At 40.9% G+C, this 17,381-nt stretch overlaps 1 protein-coding gene across 3 annotated transcripts in view; it reads left to right on the top strand.

Moving 5' to 3' along the window:
• DCAF10 (DDB1 and CUL4 associated factor 10) overlaps positions 1–12,174 on the top strand; it is a 55,126-nt gene extending 42,952 nt beyond the window's left edge. For 2 of the 3 annotated variants that reach the window (XM_066367614.1, XM_066367613.1), the window contains 2 exons: positions 396–541; positions 3,860–12,174. In XM_066367614.1, the coding sequence (XP_066223711.1) occupies positions 396–541; positions 3,860–4,228 (515 nt within the window). In that variant the 3' untranslated portion in view covers positions 4,229–12,174. Of the gene's footprint in view, positions 1–395; positions 542–2,909; positions 3,060–3,859 lie in introns of those variants that run through there. The other variant, XM_066367615.1, reaches the window with a different exon arrangement.
• The last annotated feature ends 5,207 nt before the right edge of the window (positions 12,175–17,381 follow it).

Raw genomic sequence — 17,381 nt, 5'->3', positions numbered from 1 at the left:
AATGAAGGTATGGCGGCTGGCTACAGAAATCAAAGCTTTTTAAATTTTTTAAAAATTTCTTAAACTTTTTTTATTGAGTTTATTGGGGTGACATTGGTTAATAATATTGTATAGATTTCAGGTGTGCAATTTTATAATACACCATCTGAATATTATATTGTGTGTTCACCACCCAAGAAGTCAAAACTTTGCCCTGGCCAGATAGCTCAGTTCATTGGAGCATTGTACTGATATGCAGAGATTGCTGGTTCAATCCCTGGTCAGGGCACATACAGGAACAGATTGGTGATTCTCTCTCTCTAAATAAAAATAAAAATAAATAAATCAAAGCTTTAATAAGCTGCCTTAGTCATTTGATAATACAAATCCCACATTCTACTTTTCTTGTATCTCAGGAGTTTCACCACGTAATAGCCTTGAAGTCTTAACCCCTGAAGTTCCTGGTGAGAGAGACCGTGGAAACTGCATCACATCCTTACAGCTGCACCCAAAAGGCTGGGCCACTCTTCTTCGGTGCTCGAGCAACACTGATGATCAGGAGGTATGGGCAGCAGCACTCCACCCTCAACAGAACTGACTGAACAAATTGCCATTGCCATGTGCCTTAACACCCGTCCTTCTCTCCGTCCTGGCTGTGGCAGCTGGGAAGTATACTGCTCACAAAAATTAGAGGATATTTCAAAATGAATATGAAGTGATTAAAAAAAGAAGCATTTGATTTTTTTTTATTAAACAAGAACATCAGAAAAGCAAACGACAAGTCAAAGAAAGTTGTTTGATTATGCAAATGAGATGCAAAACCAACTTTTATTTCATTGGTGAAACTGCATTATAAAAAGGCTGAAAGGGGCCCTGGCCGGTTGGCTCAGTGGTAGAGCGTCGGCCTGGCGTGCAGGAGTCCCGGGTTCGATTCCCAGCCAGGGCACGCAGGAGAAGTGCCCATCTGCTTCTCCACCCCTCCCCCTCTCCTTCCTCTCTGTCTCTCTCTTCCCCTCCCGCAGCCGAGGCTCCATTGGAGCAAAGTTTGCCCGGGCGCTGAGGATGGCTCTGTGGCCTCTGCCTCAGGCGCTAGAATGGCTCTGGTTGCAGCAGAGCGATGCCCCAGATGGGCTGAGCATCGCCCCTTGGTGGGCATGCCAGGTGGATCCCGGTTGGGCGCATGTGGGAGTCTGTCTGACTGCCTCCCCATTTCCAACTTAAGAAAAAAAAAAAAAGGCTGAAAGGACCCTGGCCAGTTGGCTCAGTGGTAGAATGTTGACCTGGCGTGTGGAAGTCCTGGGTTTGATTTCTGGCCAGGACACACAGCAGAAGCGCCCATCTGCTTCTCCACCCCTCGCCCTCTTCTTTCTCTCTCTCTCTTTCTCTTCCCCTCCTACAGTTAAGACTCCATTGGAGCAAAGTTGGCCCCAGTGCTGAGGATGACTCCATGGCCTCTGCCTCAGGCACTAGAATGGCCCCAGATGGGCGAGCATCGCCCCCTGGTGGGCATGCTGAGTGGATACCAATCAGGCGCATGTGGGAGTCTGTCTATCAGCCTGCCACCCCCCACTTCTCACTTTGGAAAAATCCAAAAAAATAAAAAGGCTGAAAGTACAGGAGTATCTGCAGGTTCCCAGGTCCCCTAATTTTTATGAGTAGTGTACTTTAAAACAGTGATCAGCTTTTTTCCTTCTTCTTGTAAAAAAAAAAAAGCCTTTATATATATAGTAAACATGAGACTGGGTTGTTTCAGCTAGGTTAGTTAAATGTGAGGTTTTGTTAAGCCAATTGAGTATTATAATTTCCTCTTTTTAAAAACTGGGGGAAACTCTGGGAAAGGGAAAGAACTGAACTGAGACTAGGGGAAAAGGCAGTATATGACCATATGACTTTCACCACTTTGAAGAGCAATCCTCCAAGAATCTCACTAGCTCGAAGATCCACCACTGAAAAAAGGAGAGAAGAGCCTTTGAAGTGTGTAGGATCGGTATTCTAGGGCTTGAACGTCTTAATCCTAGAATTTTTTAAATATCAAGATTGTTGGTCCCTAGCCTGGTAATTCAGCTGGTTAGAGTGTTGTCTCAATAGGCCAAAATTGTGGGTTCGGACCCAGGTCAGGGCACATACAAGAATCAACCAATGAGGGGTAAAGGGTGAAGGTGTTATATATTCAGTGGGACATTTGAATCCATGTAAACACAATAAATTAAAATTAATAAAATAAAAGAACCAATCGCCTGACCAGGCGGTGGCACAGTGGATAGAGCATCGGACTGGGATGCAGAGGACCCAGGTTCGAGACCCCGAGGTCGCCAGCTTGAGCGCGGGCTCATCTGGTTTGAGCACGGGCTTGCCAGCTTGGACCCAAGGTCGCTGGCTCGAGCAAAGAGCAAAGGGTTGCTTGGTCTGCTGAAGGCCCGCGGTTGAGGCACATATGGGGGGGCAATCGATGAACAACTAAGGTGTCGCAACAAAAAACTAATGATTGATGCTTCTCGTCTCTCCGTTCCTGTCTGTCTGTCCCTGTCTATCCCTTTCTCTGACTCTCTCTCTCTCTCTGTAAAAATAAATAAATTAATTTAAAAAATAGTAAAATTATTAATAAATAAATAAATAAAAGAACCAATGAATGCATAAATAAGTGGAACAACAGATCAGTGTTTCTCTCTCTTTCACTCTCCCTTTCTCTCTCTGTCTCTCAAGTCAATTAAAAAAAAATGTTGCCTTGGCCAGTTGGCTTAGCGGTCGAGTGTCGGCCTGGCATGTGGAAGTCCCGGTTTCGATTCCTAGTCAGGGCACACAGGAAAAGCAATCATCTGCTTCTCCATTCCTCTCTCTCTCCCTTCTCTTTCTCTATTTCTCCTTCCCCTCCCATAGCCATGGCTCAGTTGCAAGTTGGCCCCGGGTGCTGAGGACACAAGTCTCCCTAGTGGACTTGTGTTTATGAATTCCAGGAAGGAGCTCCTGTGTGACCTGTCTCGCCTTGCTGTTCTTTACGACTGACTCATTACATTGAAGAAGCCAATGTAGGCAGGGGTTATATCAAAGAACTTTGCTTCAGCCCTGATGGGTGAATGATTTCTTCCATGGCTTTCACCTCAGGCACTAAAATAGCTTTAGTTGCCAAGGAATGGAGCAATGGCCCTAGATGGACAGAGCATCACCCCATAGAGGGCTTGCTGGGTGGATCTGGTCAGGGTGCATGCGGGACTCTGTCTCTCTTCCTCCCTCCTTTTCACTTAAGAAAAATTAAAAAAAAAAATTGTTGCCTGATCTATGGTGGCATAGTAGATAGTGTGTCAACCTGGAATGTTGAGGTCTTTGGTTCAAAAGCCAAGGTTGCTGGCTTGAGTTCATGTTTGTCAGCTTGATCACGGTGTTGCTGGCTCGACTGTGAGGTCACCAGCTTGAGCCTGAGGTCACTGGTTCAGTCCCTAGTCTAGGCACATACGAGAAGCAATCAATGCACAACTAAGTGAAGCAATGAGTTGGTGCTTCTCTCCCTTTCTCCCTTCCTCTCTATCTCTCTTCTCTCTCTCTCAAAAAAAAAATTGTTACTCTCAGAAAAAGGATTATTACTACAGAAGTCACAGTGGCCTCATGAATAAAAGGCTTAAAGCATCATAGTACAGACCCTAGTTTATGAAGATAAGGTTCAATAAAGCCTATACGTTAGTTGGAAGAGGGATAGCATTCATCTAAGTGATTTTTTGCAACAATTCTGTGGCTTTGGCATTCTGTTGAGGTTTTTTAAAAATGGAGCAATGGCCCTAGATGGGCAGAGCGTCACCCCATAGGGGGCTTGCTGGGTGGATCTGGATTATCTGTAGCACTATTTGGGGCTCTATAACTTTGGTTTGTCTTTCTCCTTTCTCCCTAGTGGACTTGTGTTTATGAATTCCAAGAAGGAGCTCCTGTGCGACCTGTCTCACCTCGCTGTTCTTTACGACTGACTCATTACATTGAAGAAGCCAATGTAGGCAGGGGTTATATCAAAGAACTTTGCTTCAGCCCTGATGGGCGAATGATTTCTTCCCCACATGGCTATGGGATTCGCTTATTGGGATTTGACAAACAGTGCAGTGAACTTATTGATTGTTTGCCCAAAGAAGCCAGTCCCCTGCGGGTGATCCGGTCTCTGTACTCTCATAATGATGTGGTACTGACAACAAAGTTCTCTCCAACGCACTGTCAGATTGCCTCAGGGTGCCTTAGTGGACGGGTTTCTTTGTATCAGCCAAAGTTTTAGGCACAACTTACATCAAATAAGCAACTTGTCTGGTATTTGACATAAAAATTACTTCAATTTAGGTGAAGTATTTCCTTTTTAGAAGATCTTAAAAGTTTGGGTCAAGATCCTGATTCTTGTGGGTCCATGAACACACCTGTGACCTGAGTACTGGGCCGTCCAGCGCAATCAGGCGCCACCGAGTGAGACTGGAGCAGCGTCTGCAGCACTCCGCGCTCCTGCTGCCTGTGCCACCGAGCTCCCCTCTGGCTGTATGCATGGTAGCACTTGTCAAGTTTCTTCCCTTTTATTTCTCTTTTGTCATTTTTATTTTGGTGTGGATTTTGTGAACACTTGGCAGGAATTTTGGTTGGGTTAGGAGAAACCCGGGACACTAGAATAAAACCCAAAAGTTTGATGTTGGCATACTGGTTGTTAAAAAAGAAATTTCATCTTCACTTATCAGTATACTTTGCCTTTTAAAGTTGCTCTTATGTTTCTTTATAATGAGCACAGAAAATGGCATTATTCTCATAACTGTTAGTCTTGCTACAAAATGTCTTTTAAGCTTCCTGTCAAAATTATACCTATTTTTTCACCATTGAGAGGGTTTCATTGTGAAATTCTAGAAAAAAGTATTATCAGCTGTCTTTGTAATTCACTTGTATGACTTTTAAAATCTCTAGCATGTGTCCTTGGAATTTTGTTCCTGTCAACAGCATTACGGAGGAAAAGGGGAGAAGGAATGGGCTCTGGTCCTTTCTGTTGTATAGCAGAGAATTTATTTATTGGAGTAATACTCTATCTGACCACAGAGTGATGAGAACAGTGTGGCTCAGGTTTCTCTGCCGGGTTATTTGAATCACACGGGATGACATGGTATAGAGTATTGGAGTGGAGCGGGAATTGTGACTGAAGAGGTGTTCTACTCCTCTTTCTCCCATGAGCCAGGGGGCAAAAGGTCCTCTTTGTTAGCATTAGCAAGAGGAGAACTGCAGTCCTCTTCAAGCTGTTGGCATAACTGGCCATCAGTGACTTGGATGTCAAGACTAAGAGCTGACATGAAAACTTTGTGTTGTGTTTTGTTAGGGAGCACAGCAAGTAAGAAGCATGGAGCAGGGCTCAGGCCCCAGGCCTACCGCCCTGCTGACTTAAGGGCTGTGCTCTAGCCTCCTCCACTTTGCTGGGATGGTGTTGAGAGGGATTTGCCGGAGGTTGGACTCATTCAAGTCCGGTGCTGGCTTTTTCCCTCTTAGATCACATTCTCTTAGGCCACTGGTCCTCAGACATTAGAGCATGTTATGGTCATTGAAGAGCTTGTGAAAAATAGAGAAAACGCCCTCACCTTAGGGGGTTCTGACTCTGTGAGGGAGGGGACAGGGAACTTATTTTTAACAGGAGCATCAAGTGATCTTTTTTCAGATGGCCCCTGCATCACTGTTTGTAAAACACTACTTAAACATCAGTAACTACTTTTGTACCCATCAGGCGCTTCAACAATTCCCAGAAGACATTTTGATTATTTTTTAAAAAATAATAAGTAAATGAAAGCATTTTAGAGGTAGAAAATAACATGTAATCAATCTCATTATTTAAAGAATGAGAGAAGTGACTTGCCTGAGGTCATCCTGAAAAATTAATGGCAGAGCCAGGACTCGAGTTAAAGTCTCCTAATTCCTTGCTCAGGGCAATTTCTACTATACTATGGTGTCTGTTCAAACAGTGACTATGAATGAACACTTTATTTTGTCTTTAAGTTGTATTATTGTGAATACCCTACCCATAAACTGGCCAGTAGATGGAAGCAGGTAGGCATGGGAGCAGATGCTGGGAATTCCAGCCATAAAAAGAAAAGTATTTTAAATCTTGTGGAAATGTTTAAGCAACCCAAATAGGTGAATAAAAATGACACTTTTTTTTTGGTAGGGCCTACCAGACAGCCATTCACACACATGTGTAGAGTTTACATCTTAGTTGGAACAATGTTGGCTCTAGAACAAATTTTAAAAATTAGATCAATTTACCATGAATGTTTAAAATTTGCAAATTTTTTAGTCATCAAAAAAAATTATGACAAAATACAGTGAAAACACAGGTTTGCCATAAACTTTTAAAAAAAATATTCTTTAGAAGAAAGAGGTTTGGAAGCAAAAACAATTGTTAACATTAGAAGTAAGCTACTAAGTACAACAATTGTATTGATAATCAAAAGGCTTGCACCCCCTTTGGAGGGAGTTCCATGTCAGACGCTGGGTGCACATGGTGTCCAGCTCTGAACTTCAGTCCATGATTGTTCAGCCACTATAGAGCACCTATCTCGTGTCAATATTGTGCATACTTTACTGATCCTCACAGAAACCTTGCAAAGTAGGTGGCAGAAGCACCACTTTTCTTTGACGGAAATGAAGGGTCAGAAAGTTTTAAGTGATTTGCCTTAAGTCACAGAGCTGGGCAGCATCACTGGGATTCAAAACCAGGCCCATTTGTTTTCATCCAAAGCCTGTGCTTACTACCTACCATTCTGCCCTTTAGTTTGTAAAGGACGGTAAACTGGCCTGTTAATTTACTTGTTTAGGATCCTCTGGAAGTTATTACAGAGCTGGCTTACCTTCTGCACCATGTCAAAGAACATTTACAAGATTGACAATTTCCATTAGAATTAATACCATAAACTGAAGAACATACATACAGTCTATGCCTAACTAAAAAACCTCAAGCAGGATACATAGTTAAAAAATAAAGAACAATAGAAGATAAATAGCCATGTATAAAAATATAGCCACACAGATGAGATTTAGAAATCAACAGCCAGCAAACTCAACAAAACAACCTTTGTCCTCTTTGTGGTATGATCATGATCATGAAGTCATCCTGGGTATTAATCAAGGAATTTAGTCATCAGCAATGGCATACATACTATCGGAAGATATTACACCTTAAATTTCAAGGTCCTGTTTCTTAGAATATAAAATCTAATCTGTGTGCTTTTATTAAATTATATTTAGTCATTTTTATTCATGATAATAAATGTATTATAATTGGTAATAGTAATATAATTGTTGGTAAGTGTAGTATAAGTTATATTTCTGTTTTCAAAAGCTTTCTGTAGAACAGTATATTTATGGCAATGCTATGTTGGATGAGTTTAGGAACATCAAATATATAGTAGTTCCTTATTTTCAATTGTGAAAACAAATGGCAAAAGCAGAAAAGATCTCTATTTTAATCTTTTGAAAATGTGTGTGGTCTTTTTTCTCAGAAGCCCAAAGAACATGTATATTTTGTTATTTCTCATTGTTACATCCTTGAGAAGAAGTTATACCAAAAATTTTAGAAAAACAAGCAAGGAAAACGTAAATCACATGCTCCCCACTCCCATGTCTACTACTAAGATCACATTATACCATTAGTATTAAAGTTTTGTTTGCTAGAAAGTGCAATATAGAAAAAATACTCTGAGAATCTTTTAGAGGTCCAGTGTTTCCCAATTAGTGAGAAGATACGTTATTGGCACCCTTTAAGTATCTGTTAAGCTTGTGTTTAGCGAGAGAAATATTCTGATAACTTACTGATGACAATCAGCCCCACTCAGTGACCTGCAGTCACTGAAAGCTATGAAATTTCACTACATAATAACCTGTGTTGGTCATGAAGGAAAGCTGGTATATGTTGGACAACTAATGCATATCTCTTAAGTGCCAAAGTTTAAAAGTTGTAATTATTTTTGATGTGAATCATTCAGATATGTTAGTATACCTCCCTGCCTTCTTAAACAGCATGCTCATTATAACTCACTTCTTCATGATGAAAAGTTAAAGTTATATTCATGTATCATTACAAATATCCAGGGAGCTCTGGTGTATATAAAATAACTCATAAAATGTAAAGGGCTATCACAGTATGAGTTAATATCAGTCATTATAAAGTGATCCCCACAGCCCTGAGGTATATACAATCATTTGCCTCAGATTGCTGGTGTTTTGTTTTTTTAATTTAAAAATGATTTATATCTGCTCAGCAGTTTGTTCTGTCTCCTTCCACACTATTTATTGGCATGCCTGCCTTTGACAAGCCCCCCACTTCTGTCTAGTGTGTTGTGTTCGACTGCCACAAGCTGGGACATGAGATAACCAGCTTGCTTTGTGTCTCCAGTGCTGGACAAGCTCTGGGTGCACAGCCTTTGAGACAGCTCTTTTGGTTGCTTGCCACCTTTCTGACAGGTTCACAATAGCCTCTGGATGATAGAAGTTTCCAGTTAAAACCTAGCCTAGTGGGGTTTTTTTCGTTGCCACTAGGCAAAATACTACAAACTAAGGATGTTGCTATATTAAGGAATTAACAGCAGTGTACCAAAGAAAGCAAAGCACCAACAAAGGCTCTGTGTTTGCACAGGGTTTTTCATGCTTTTAAGAAAAAAAAATGCAGGGGGTGGAGGGGGGGACAATGGAAATCAAATCCTGATAGATTTAAGAGTATTTTTGGTGCCATTAAATGTTGTCAATTACCATTAAAATATATGCTTAAATTATCACATGTTGTTACAAATATAGTTTAGTCTCATTGCACAATAAGATTGTGCCAAAATTTATACCCTAAAGATGATTCTTAAAAATTTCTCCCATTCAAATGATAATGGAAATTATTATCAAAGGGAAAGTCTCAAATTTACCTGTATTCTGCTCTCTTTAGTTGCAAATGAAGTAGCCGTAGAAAATGGGTTTTATCAAATGTTCCAAGGGACCTATCTCACACATACCTCCTCTATGTGTGTATATATAAATGTCACTATAAATGAAAATGAAAGTGTCACCCGGAGATAATAAAATAATTGTTGAAATTTAAATCTGGTCCAAAGTATTTAAAATAGAATTTTCAGCTTTCTTAAGTTTCTTCCCCATTTAGATTTCATAGTTTTTACATTAAGAAATTGAATATTTGAATTTTCTTTTAAATTTCATTGCATCTTCTGTTTCCAGACTGCTTTCTGGTAAATTTTAGATTCACATTTTCAGGAAATTTGGAATGTTCCAGACAATATACACAGGAAGTTTCCTTACTGGGCTCTGAGGTGCTATAAGCTCTTACGCTAGACTGGAAGCTCCCCACGGGCAAGACTGTCGTACGGACTCCTGCAGCCCCAGTGATCAGTCAGCGGAGGGTCTGACAGAGCAGCAGCTCCAGAAATATCTGTTGAACGAATCAAGTGAACCTTCACCGTATGTGGCCTCAAAGTTCTCATGAAGCCAGAATGGATGTGCAGATTATTCAGTACTGAAGGAATCTGTTACTTACTACAAAGAACACATATTTCTTCTGAGCATAGGTCAGAAAAATGAAGCATTTCTCATTGATCTAGAAAACAGGGTAAGACTCAGTTTTTCATTCAATCAACATTTGAATCCCTACTAACTATATGCTTAGTCCAGTACCAGGGACTCGAGGAACAAAGATAAGTCAGGTGCTGGGATTGCACAGCTGCAGCTGAAACGGACTAGATGCAGGGCTGGCTTCCTGGGTGTGCGGCCTGCGTTGGGAAAGGTCTCATGCTAGGGTTCATGCTGTGCTGGTGCCATCTTGAAATGCTTAATTTTTTGAACAAGGAACCCATATTTTTATTTTGCACTAGACTCATAAGTTATGTAGCTGCCCCGGCTTAGATATTATCATTTTGACATGGTGGAAACAAAAGAATAAGAATTACATTATCTTTTCACATTCACTGCAAACTAGCCACAAAATGAATGATTTAGTAAAATAACTTACAAAACCTAAAACTGAAACAGAAGTACCTCCCTCCCAACAAACTTTTTAACAGATGAAATGTTCATTTCAGAAATACAATAGAAAAGCTTTCTAAAAATGTAATGGACTTTTTACCTTTTTAATTGAATTGCTTTTGAGTTTTTCAGATGGATTACTGTAGAGTTATAGGTGAATGTATTATCTACATCCATACCTACATACAACTTTAAGGTTTTAATAAACCTTTCATTAATATATGCACTGAGTATTTTGGTCTAAGTCTACCTCCTAATGTACTTTCCATAATAAAAGCTACTCTGAAACCCTGACACACTTTTGTGTGTGTGGTTAACCTGTTTAAAAGGTTGATGGCAAACTTACATTTAGCAGTAATTTGAATATTTTTGTTGAAATCTCTTAGATGTTCATCTTTAGACCAGAATTGGGCATAAAGTTATGGCAGAGGCGGCGGTTTGGGGTTCTTGTTAGTCCAAATGTTTCCAGTCATGCAACCCTATCAGAAAACATGAGAGAATACACTCCAAATGTTGATAGTTTATAAATTATGTATACACAGATACTACTGTACTGATCTATATGCAGATTATAAACTATGTACAGAGATAGAGGTGAAAGAAATCCATCCCTTCCACAGACCATATGCTTCCACGGGCACGTTTCTTGTTGTGAAGGCCACTGTTCAAAAATGTAGAATTGGCATTTCACTGAAAACACTACTGAGATCTGATCTGTTTGTTTATGTTCTGGCCACTTACAAGTTTATTCGATATGAGTTATGTTTTGTAGAGTTTTATAAATTAGTTCTTTATTCAGTAACTATTCAGTAACTATAAATAGAAAGCATAGTTGACAAATGTTTACGTTTGTCAAGCTGCATCCAGTGACTGGTTCTCATGTAGACAATGTAGAACATGCTGTTTTCTTCACTGTTCCCCAGAATGACTTTTTCTGTAACAGTGTGATTGGTGGTTCGTTTTGTCATACCATTTCAATTCACTAGAAAAATGACAATCAAGTTTGTGACACTCACTTTTCTCATAAGTCAATGAAGAGAAAACAGAATGAATCCCTTTCAATTATTCTATAAGGTGAACCATTTAGATAAACCCATTTAATCATAGCACTAATTATCACTATTTCAGTTATTCCTGTGCCTGACATACTATTGGCTATTTAAAAATAGGTATTTTTATTTAAAAAGAAAATGGTTATTTGGCATGCATTTACACCAATGAGCTAACAATTTATATTAGTTTTCTATTACTGATAAAACATGACCACAGACTTAGTGGTTAAAACAACACAAATTTATGTCCACTGAGTTTTCTTCCAGGCCCTTCCTTCTGGCAGAGGACACGAAAGTGGTGCTCAAACTCGAGCACGTGTTGCTGTCACCTGGAGGGCTTATTACAACACAGACCGCTGGGTCCACATCCAGAGTTTCTGATTCACAGGGCTGGCGTGAGAGCCTCCGGTTTGCCTCTCTAACCAGTAGCCTGTTGCTGCTGTGGGTCTGGAGCCCACAGTTTGAAAACTGTGGATATTAAAACTGCAGTTATGAGTTTAGATTTCTCTGGGATGACACATCCCGGCATCTTTACGTAGACACAAGAAGCCAGTTTAGCGAAGATCCTGACTTTAGAAGTTGATACTGCAGATGGACCATGTGCATCCATCCCATCAGCTACACCAGTCAGTACGTTGTCTGGTTGGCCATCCTCCAGGGAGAGCTGAGTCTTTCCTAATTGAACATGATATTTAAGTGACCGAGCAGCCAATTACGCTAAGATCATCTTACCTTCTCAGGAACAGACTGGTGCCATGTGGCATATCTTCTAACTCAAAAAGAGGAGCACTGCTATAGAAATACATCTCTGGTGTGAGTTCTATGAGCTGCAGCTGCCGGAAAAATAACAATGGGAACTAACAGGGCAGAGACAGCTCAAAACAGTTTTTCACCTTTCTTTGGGAAATAGCTGTTTCTATTGAAAGCCATTTAAATTATGTGTACACGAGACTACTGCATTGACGTTAACTTGCAAAAGCCCTTCACTCACAAAGGTTAGTGTTTGGGTAAAATGAAGGATCCAAATTTCATTGTTAAAAGATTAATTTTTTAAAAAATACAAAGTATCAGACCTATTCTGAATACATTGTATTTATTAAGCAGTTATTAACTAAATAGTATTTTTGTGTGTGTACTTAATAAATGTACATAATTAAAAGAAGTATTTGCTGGTATTTATTGAAAGTTGCAGTGTATTGACAGGGAAATTATGATCCCTACCCTGGTCCCTTCAAGGGGTAGGTAGATTTCTCACTTCGGGTAGTCTCAAGAAAAAATAAGTTGATTAAGCTCTATTTTATCTACCAGCCCTGTCACAATGTGGGAGGGGGGAATTGCAGTATTCTGGGCCTGAGGGGAGTGAGGAGGGTGGCTACCATATCATTAGAGGGAAAGAGAGGGAATTACTATCCATACACTTGAATTCCCCTCCAGTAAGTGCTTCTGTATAGTACCCCATGACTTCATGGCACTCTAAGTAGAACATACTAAAAGAACTAAACTGCATCTCTTAACATATCGCTAACATCAAATATTGTGATAAGACCCTAATGATTTTTCACAACATTTTATTATGAAAAGATTCAAACATACAGTAAAGTTTAAAGAATTTTACAGAGAACATCTGTTCACCAAGATTCTACCATTGACATTTTACTATGCTTGTTTTGTCCCTTATCTAATACTCTATCAGTCCATCTTAATTTCTTATGTATTTTGAATAAACTGCAGATATCTGTACCCATCCTTCTAAAAATCTTCAGCAGTACATAAAATTAACTGAAGTTCAATTATTTTTTGTTGAAAAATTTCCACGATTGAAGCCCACATATATTAATGGCATGTCTTCTAAGTTTATACAAATGTACACACACGTGTAACCCAAACCGGTATCATGATAAAGATTACTACCATCACCCCAGAAAGTTCCCTGCTGCCCCTTCCCAGTTAATTCCCTTCCCCACCCCTCCCAGAGGCAACCACTGTGTTTTCTTTTCCACCATGGATCTGCCTGAATTTCAGATGAGTGGAATTCTACATTATGCATTCCCCATAATTTTTAAAAGAGAAATTCCTAAGAAAAAGTGTCTCTGAAACAGGGAGAGTAATAGTAAGAAAGACAACATCTGAGATCAGATGATTCACTCATTGAACCAATATGAGATCTCTGGTCTATAGACAGAAAGATCAGAAGGCAGTCCTTGCCCTCAATGGAGTCACAGTGAGTGACAGGATACAGCATAAACACCATGCAGAGAGCAGGGTCTAGACAGCCATCACGTGCCACAGGAGATCCACCTGGTCTAGCCTGGGTGTCACTGGGGCATCAAGGAGGTTTAAATTTTCACTTTGGAACTTGTCTCAGGCATTCAATGCTCTGTATTTCTACAAGTCTAGAATCTTGTATCTCAAAATTATTTGTCTTTAAATAAGGGCAGTTTCATAGTACTGAGCAGATGCAAGGCAAATGTGCTAAACAAACAAGAAACTACCTGTGAAGCCAGTAGCCGCGGCCACCATCACAACCGCCTGGCTCGTGCAGGTTCACATTTGATTCAGACAGATCGTAATGAAACAGTGGAGCCAAGAACTGGTGGGCCATCCTTTATTTTAGCTCACAACCAGCAGGTGAGAAAATACACACAGTGGGGAAAACACTTCCCTTTCCATTCAGAGCTCCCAAAGCCACTGACTTTCTCCGGTTTTCCTTAGAATCAAAGGCCTCACCAGCCTTATTCACCTCTGTTCCCTTTCAGCTCCCGGCCATCTTGCTCCCTGCCTCCTCTACAACCACGTGACCTCTCTCCTCTGCAACACCATGGTCTCCTCTCTACCAAAACGGTCTCCTGGCTCCTCCTCTTAAAACTTTTCAGCGGGAAAGCCCTCCTCCAGCACATATTAGCATAACCAAGCCCCTTCCCAAGCAGAAAGGCAATTAACCATATCACCTGGGTGAAGGCCACTCACGTGGGCAGTGCCATTTTTAACAATAAAAGTGAGCAAAACCAGAAAATACAGATTTTACAAACTTATTTGCCCAACACTACCAAAGGCAAAAACTGAAATTAAGGATTCTGTTTTTCTCTAGTTTGAGTTCATATAAATGCAAATATACTCAGTAATGCCCCCAGACACAAACAACATGCTGTCCTGTTCCTGGGTGGAAGTAGCGGAAGCTTTGAAGCGCTCTATACCCCAACAGCACTGCCGTCACACTATTACATCTCCAAGTTCAGGCCTAACGTTTTACTTTCATATTTTACAAATTAAAAGTACTTGGTTTCCATACATACCCAGTTTTACCTACTATTATGTCTTTCTTGAAATTCTATGGCTGCTTCCTAGTGGGGAGTCCCCAAAACTCTGGAAATTTCTTTTTAAAATCATTCTTTTCCCAAAAACTAAGAGAGGGGTTAAGGAAAGTTCTGAAGCTTCTTTTTACCCAAGGGAAAGGAGAAAGCTTTATACCAGGAGCCTCCTAGTACTGTAGTTACAATGAACTTTGAAAGAGGAATTAGTTCCCTTTTTCTAGTATCTGAAACAAAAGGGTAGCATCTTGTAACTAAATGCATTCCCCTTTTGTGGTGTACTTTGTTCTCAGGAGCAAGGAACTGCTGACTCATCACGACTGGTTTTTGTCAATGATTAGAGGAGGTAATTTGCTCTAAACAAAACAAATTAACATCTTCGTGACACTTCTACTGTAACAAAGTAGCAGTCAATGACTATTTTAAAAGACGTTTCTTCCTGTCCTGGTTGGTCAGCTTCATTTGCTTCCACAGACAGTGCAAGGAGGGATGAGAAAATGGAGTGCCTGTACATACATACAGTCCTGACTCACGTACAAACCTTTTTGTCTCAAATTGGCCAGGAAAATCAAGAACACTCATCAGTCATTTAGCTCATGTATGTCACAGACTTATGTTTGTGTCCCCCAAAACTGGTAGGATGAAGTCTTTAAACCCTGCTATGTGATGGTATTTAGAAGTGGGGCCTTTTGGAGATAATCAAGTTAGATGAGGTCATGAGGTTCTCTCTCTCATGAGAAGACACAGTGAGAAGTCTGCACACCAAGAACAGGCCTCTCTCTGGGAACCAAATCTGCTGGCACCTTGATCTTGGACTTAGCAGCCTCAAGCCATCCACTCTATGGTATTTTATCTTGGCAGCCTGAGCAGTGTAAACATTCTCCTTAACCTCCATGACCCATCAAGGAGTGTTCAGACAGAATATTCCAGAATGCTGTGATCCTGAATTTCCCATGTCCTTTTACTCTCAGAAAAACCTTTTTTTTTTGAGAGGAAAGGAGAGGGACAGGGTGGGGAGGGGGGAGAAAGAAGGGAGGAGAGAGAAGCATCAACTCGTTCCACATAGTTGTGCCATTGATTATTTATGTACCCTGACTAGGGCTCGAACCACCAACCTCAAGGGTCGAGCCAACAACGCCCTTGGGGTTCAGCCCCGATGGGGTTTGAACAGGCAACCTTGGGCTCATGCCGGACCAACGTCCTATCCACTGCACCACCAGCCAGGGTACTCTTGATTCTTAAAGAAATATTTATCAGCTATCAACCAGCTGTCAGCCACTGTGCCAGGCACATAAAACACTGCCGACTACAGCAGAATCCCCACTTATGGAACTGGCATTTGAAAGGGGCAAGAAGCACCAAACAATCACAGGATAAGTTAAAACAAGAGATGTGGTGATGTAAGAACATTTTTAAGGGGGGGAAGTAGACTTAGTCCTGAAAGTGTGAGCCATCTTCCCTGACCTATGATCTCAATCTCAGATCTTCAGCAGGAGATATGGAATCAGAGCTGGGTACAGGGCTCAGGGCAAAGGAGCTCGGCATGGGTCAATGCCAGGAGACGAAGAGTACAGAAGTGCTTGTGCTGAGGGGAGTGGCTAGGCAAGGCAGTTTTAGTGGGATCATTTTGCATCAGGAAATGGCCCAGGGAGTATAATAGACATCTAGACAACTTGATGGAAGAATTTATTAGTAGCCGGCAGAGCACATAAAGTTAGTAGCACCAAAGCACAAGCTCCCCAGTTAGTTTTTTTGAATCTTATATACCTTTACAGCTTTAGTTTTCATGTGACAAGTGCCTGATTTCTTTGACTTCTTTGCTGACCTACATGACTTTTGAGTCTCCAGGAGGGGAGGGGGTAAGAGGGGAGGTTTGGACTGTCTGTCCTTGACTATTCACATATCCCATTTTTCTTGCTGGTGCTGCGAGTTTATTTCAGGGAACTGATAAAGAGGCTACAGCTGTGGTTTGTAACTTTTCAAACTTTCTCAGTCAGCCCTTCCTCCCTCAGTCCGAAACTCTGAGGTCACTGGCTTGAGCATAACAGACACTGCAATCCCCCTCTCCTGCATTCTTCTGGTTTCTCCCCTTTTCAATTTCATCTAAAAAAATTAGCAAAATGAAAAATGGATTAGAAAGGAGAATTTAGATAATACTATTCTCCATTTCTGCTTCAAAATCAGATATGCTCATTAGGAAAATAACAAGTTCCCAATTGGAATCTTCAGTTACTAAATGGACTAAGCTGGGAAGCAGCCTCCCAGGAGACTAGGGTTGCTCTGCAACTGTGTGAGCGCCCCTTGGGGCCCTTACTGGCCCCACCTGAAGAAATGTCTACTCCACTCTCTCTCTGCTCTATCAAGGCTGCTGCGGGTGGGTTAAAATAACATTGCATCAAAATCAAAACTGAAATGAGATGCTACCTCACACCTGTTACATTAGCTATTATCAACAAGACAGGTAATAACAAGTGGTGGAGAGGCTGTGGAGAAAAAGGAACCCTCATTCACTGTTGGTGGGAATGTAAAGTAGTACAGCCATTATGGAAGAAAGTATGGTGGTTCCTCAAAAAATTAAGAATAGAACTACCATATGACCCAGTAATCCCTCTACTGGGTATATACCCCCAAAACTCAAAAACACTGGTACGTAAAGACACATGCAGCCCCATGTTCACTGCAGCATTGTACGCAGTGGCCAAGACATGGAACAACCAAAAAGCCCTTCAATAGATGATTGGATAAAGAAGATGTGGTACATACACACACACACACACACACACACACACACACACACACACACACTATGGAATACTACTCAGCCATAAGAACTGATGACATTGGGTCATTTACTACAACGTAGATGGACCTTGATAACATTATGAGCGAAATAAGTAAATCAGAAAAAACTAAGAACGGTATGATTCCATACATAGGTGGGACACAAAATTGAGACTCATGGGCATAAATAAGAGTGCAGTGGTTATCAAGGGAGGGGAAGGGAAGAGAGGGACAGGGTGGTGGGAGTGGAATAAAG

Source organism: Saccopteryx leptura, chromosome 2 (genome assembly GCF_036850995.1).
Source record: "Saccopteryx leptura isolate mSacLep1 chromosome 2, mSacLep1_pri_phased_curated, whole genome shotgun sequence".
Taxonomy (NCBI): Eukaryota; Metazoa; Chordata; class Mammalia; order Chiroptera; family Emballonuridae; genus Saccopteryx; species Saccopteryx leptura.
Note: the sequence above shows the minus strand (reverse complement) of the source record. Positions and strands in the feature narration are given on the sequence as shown.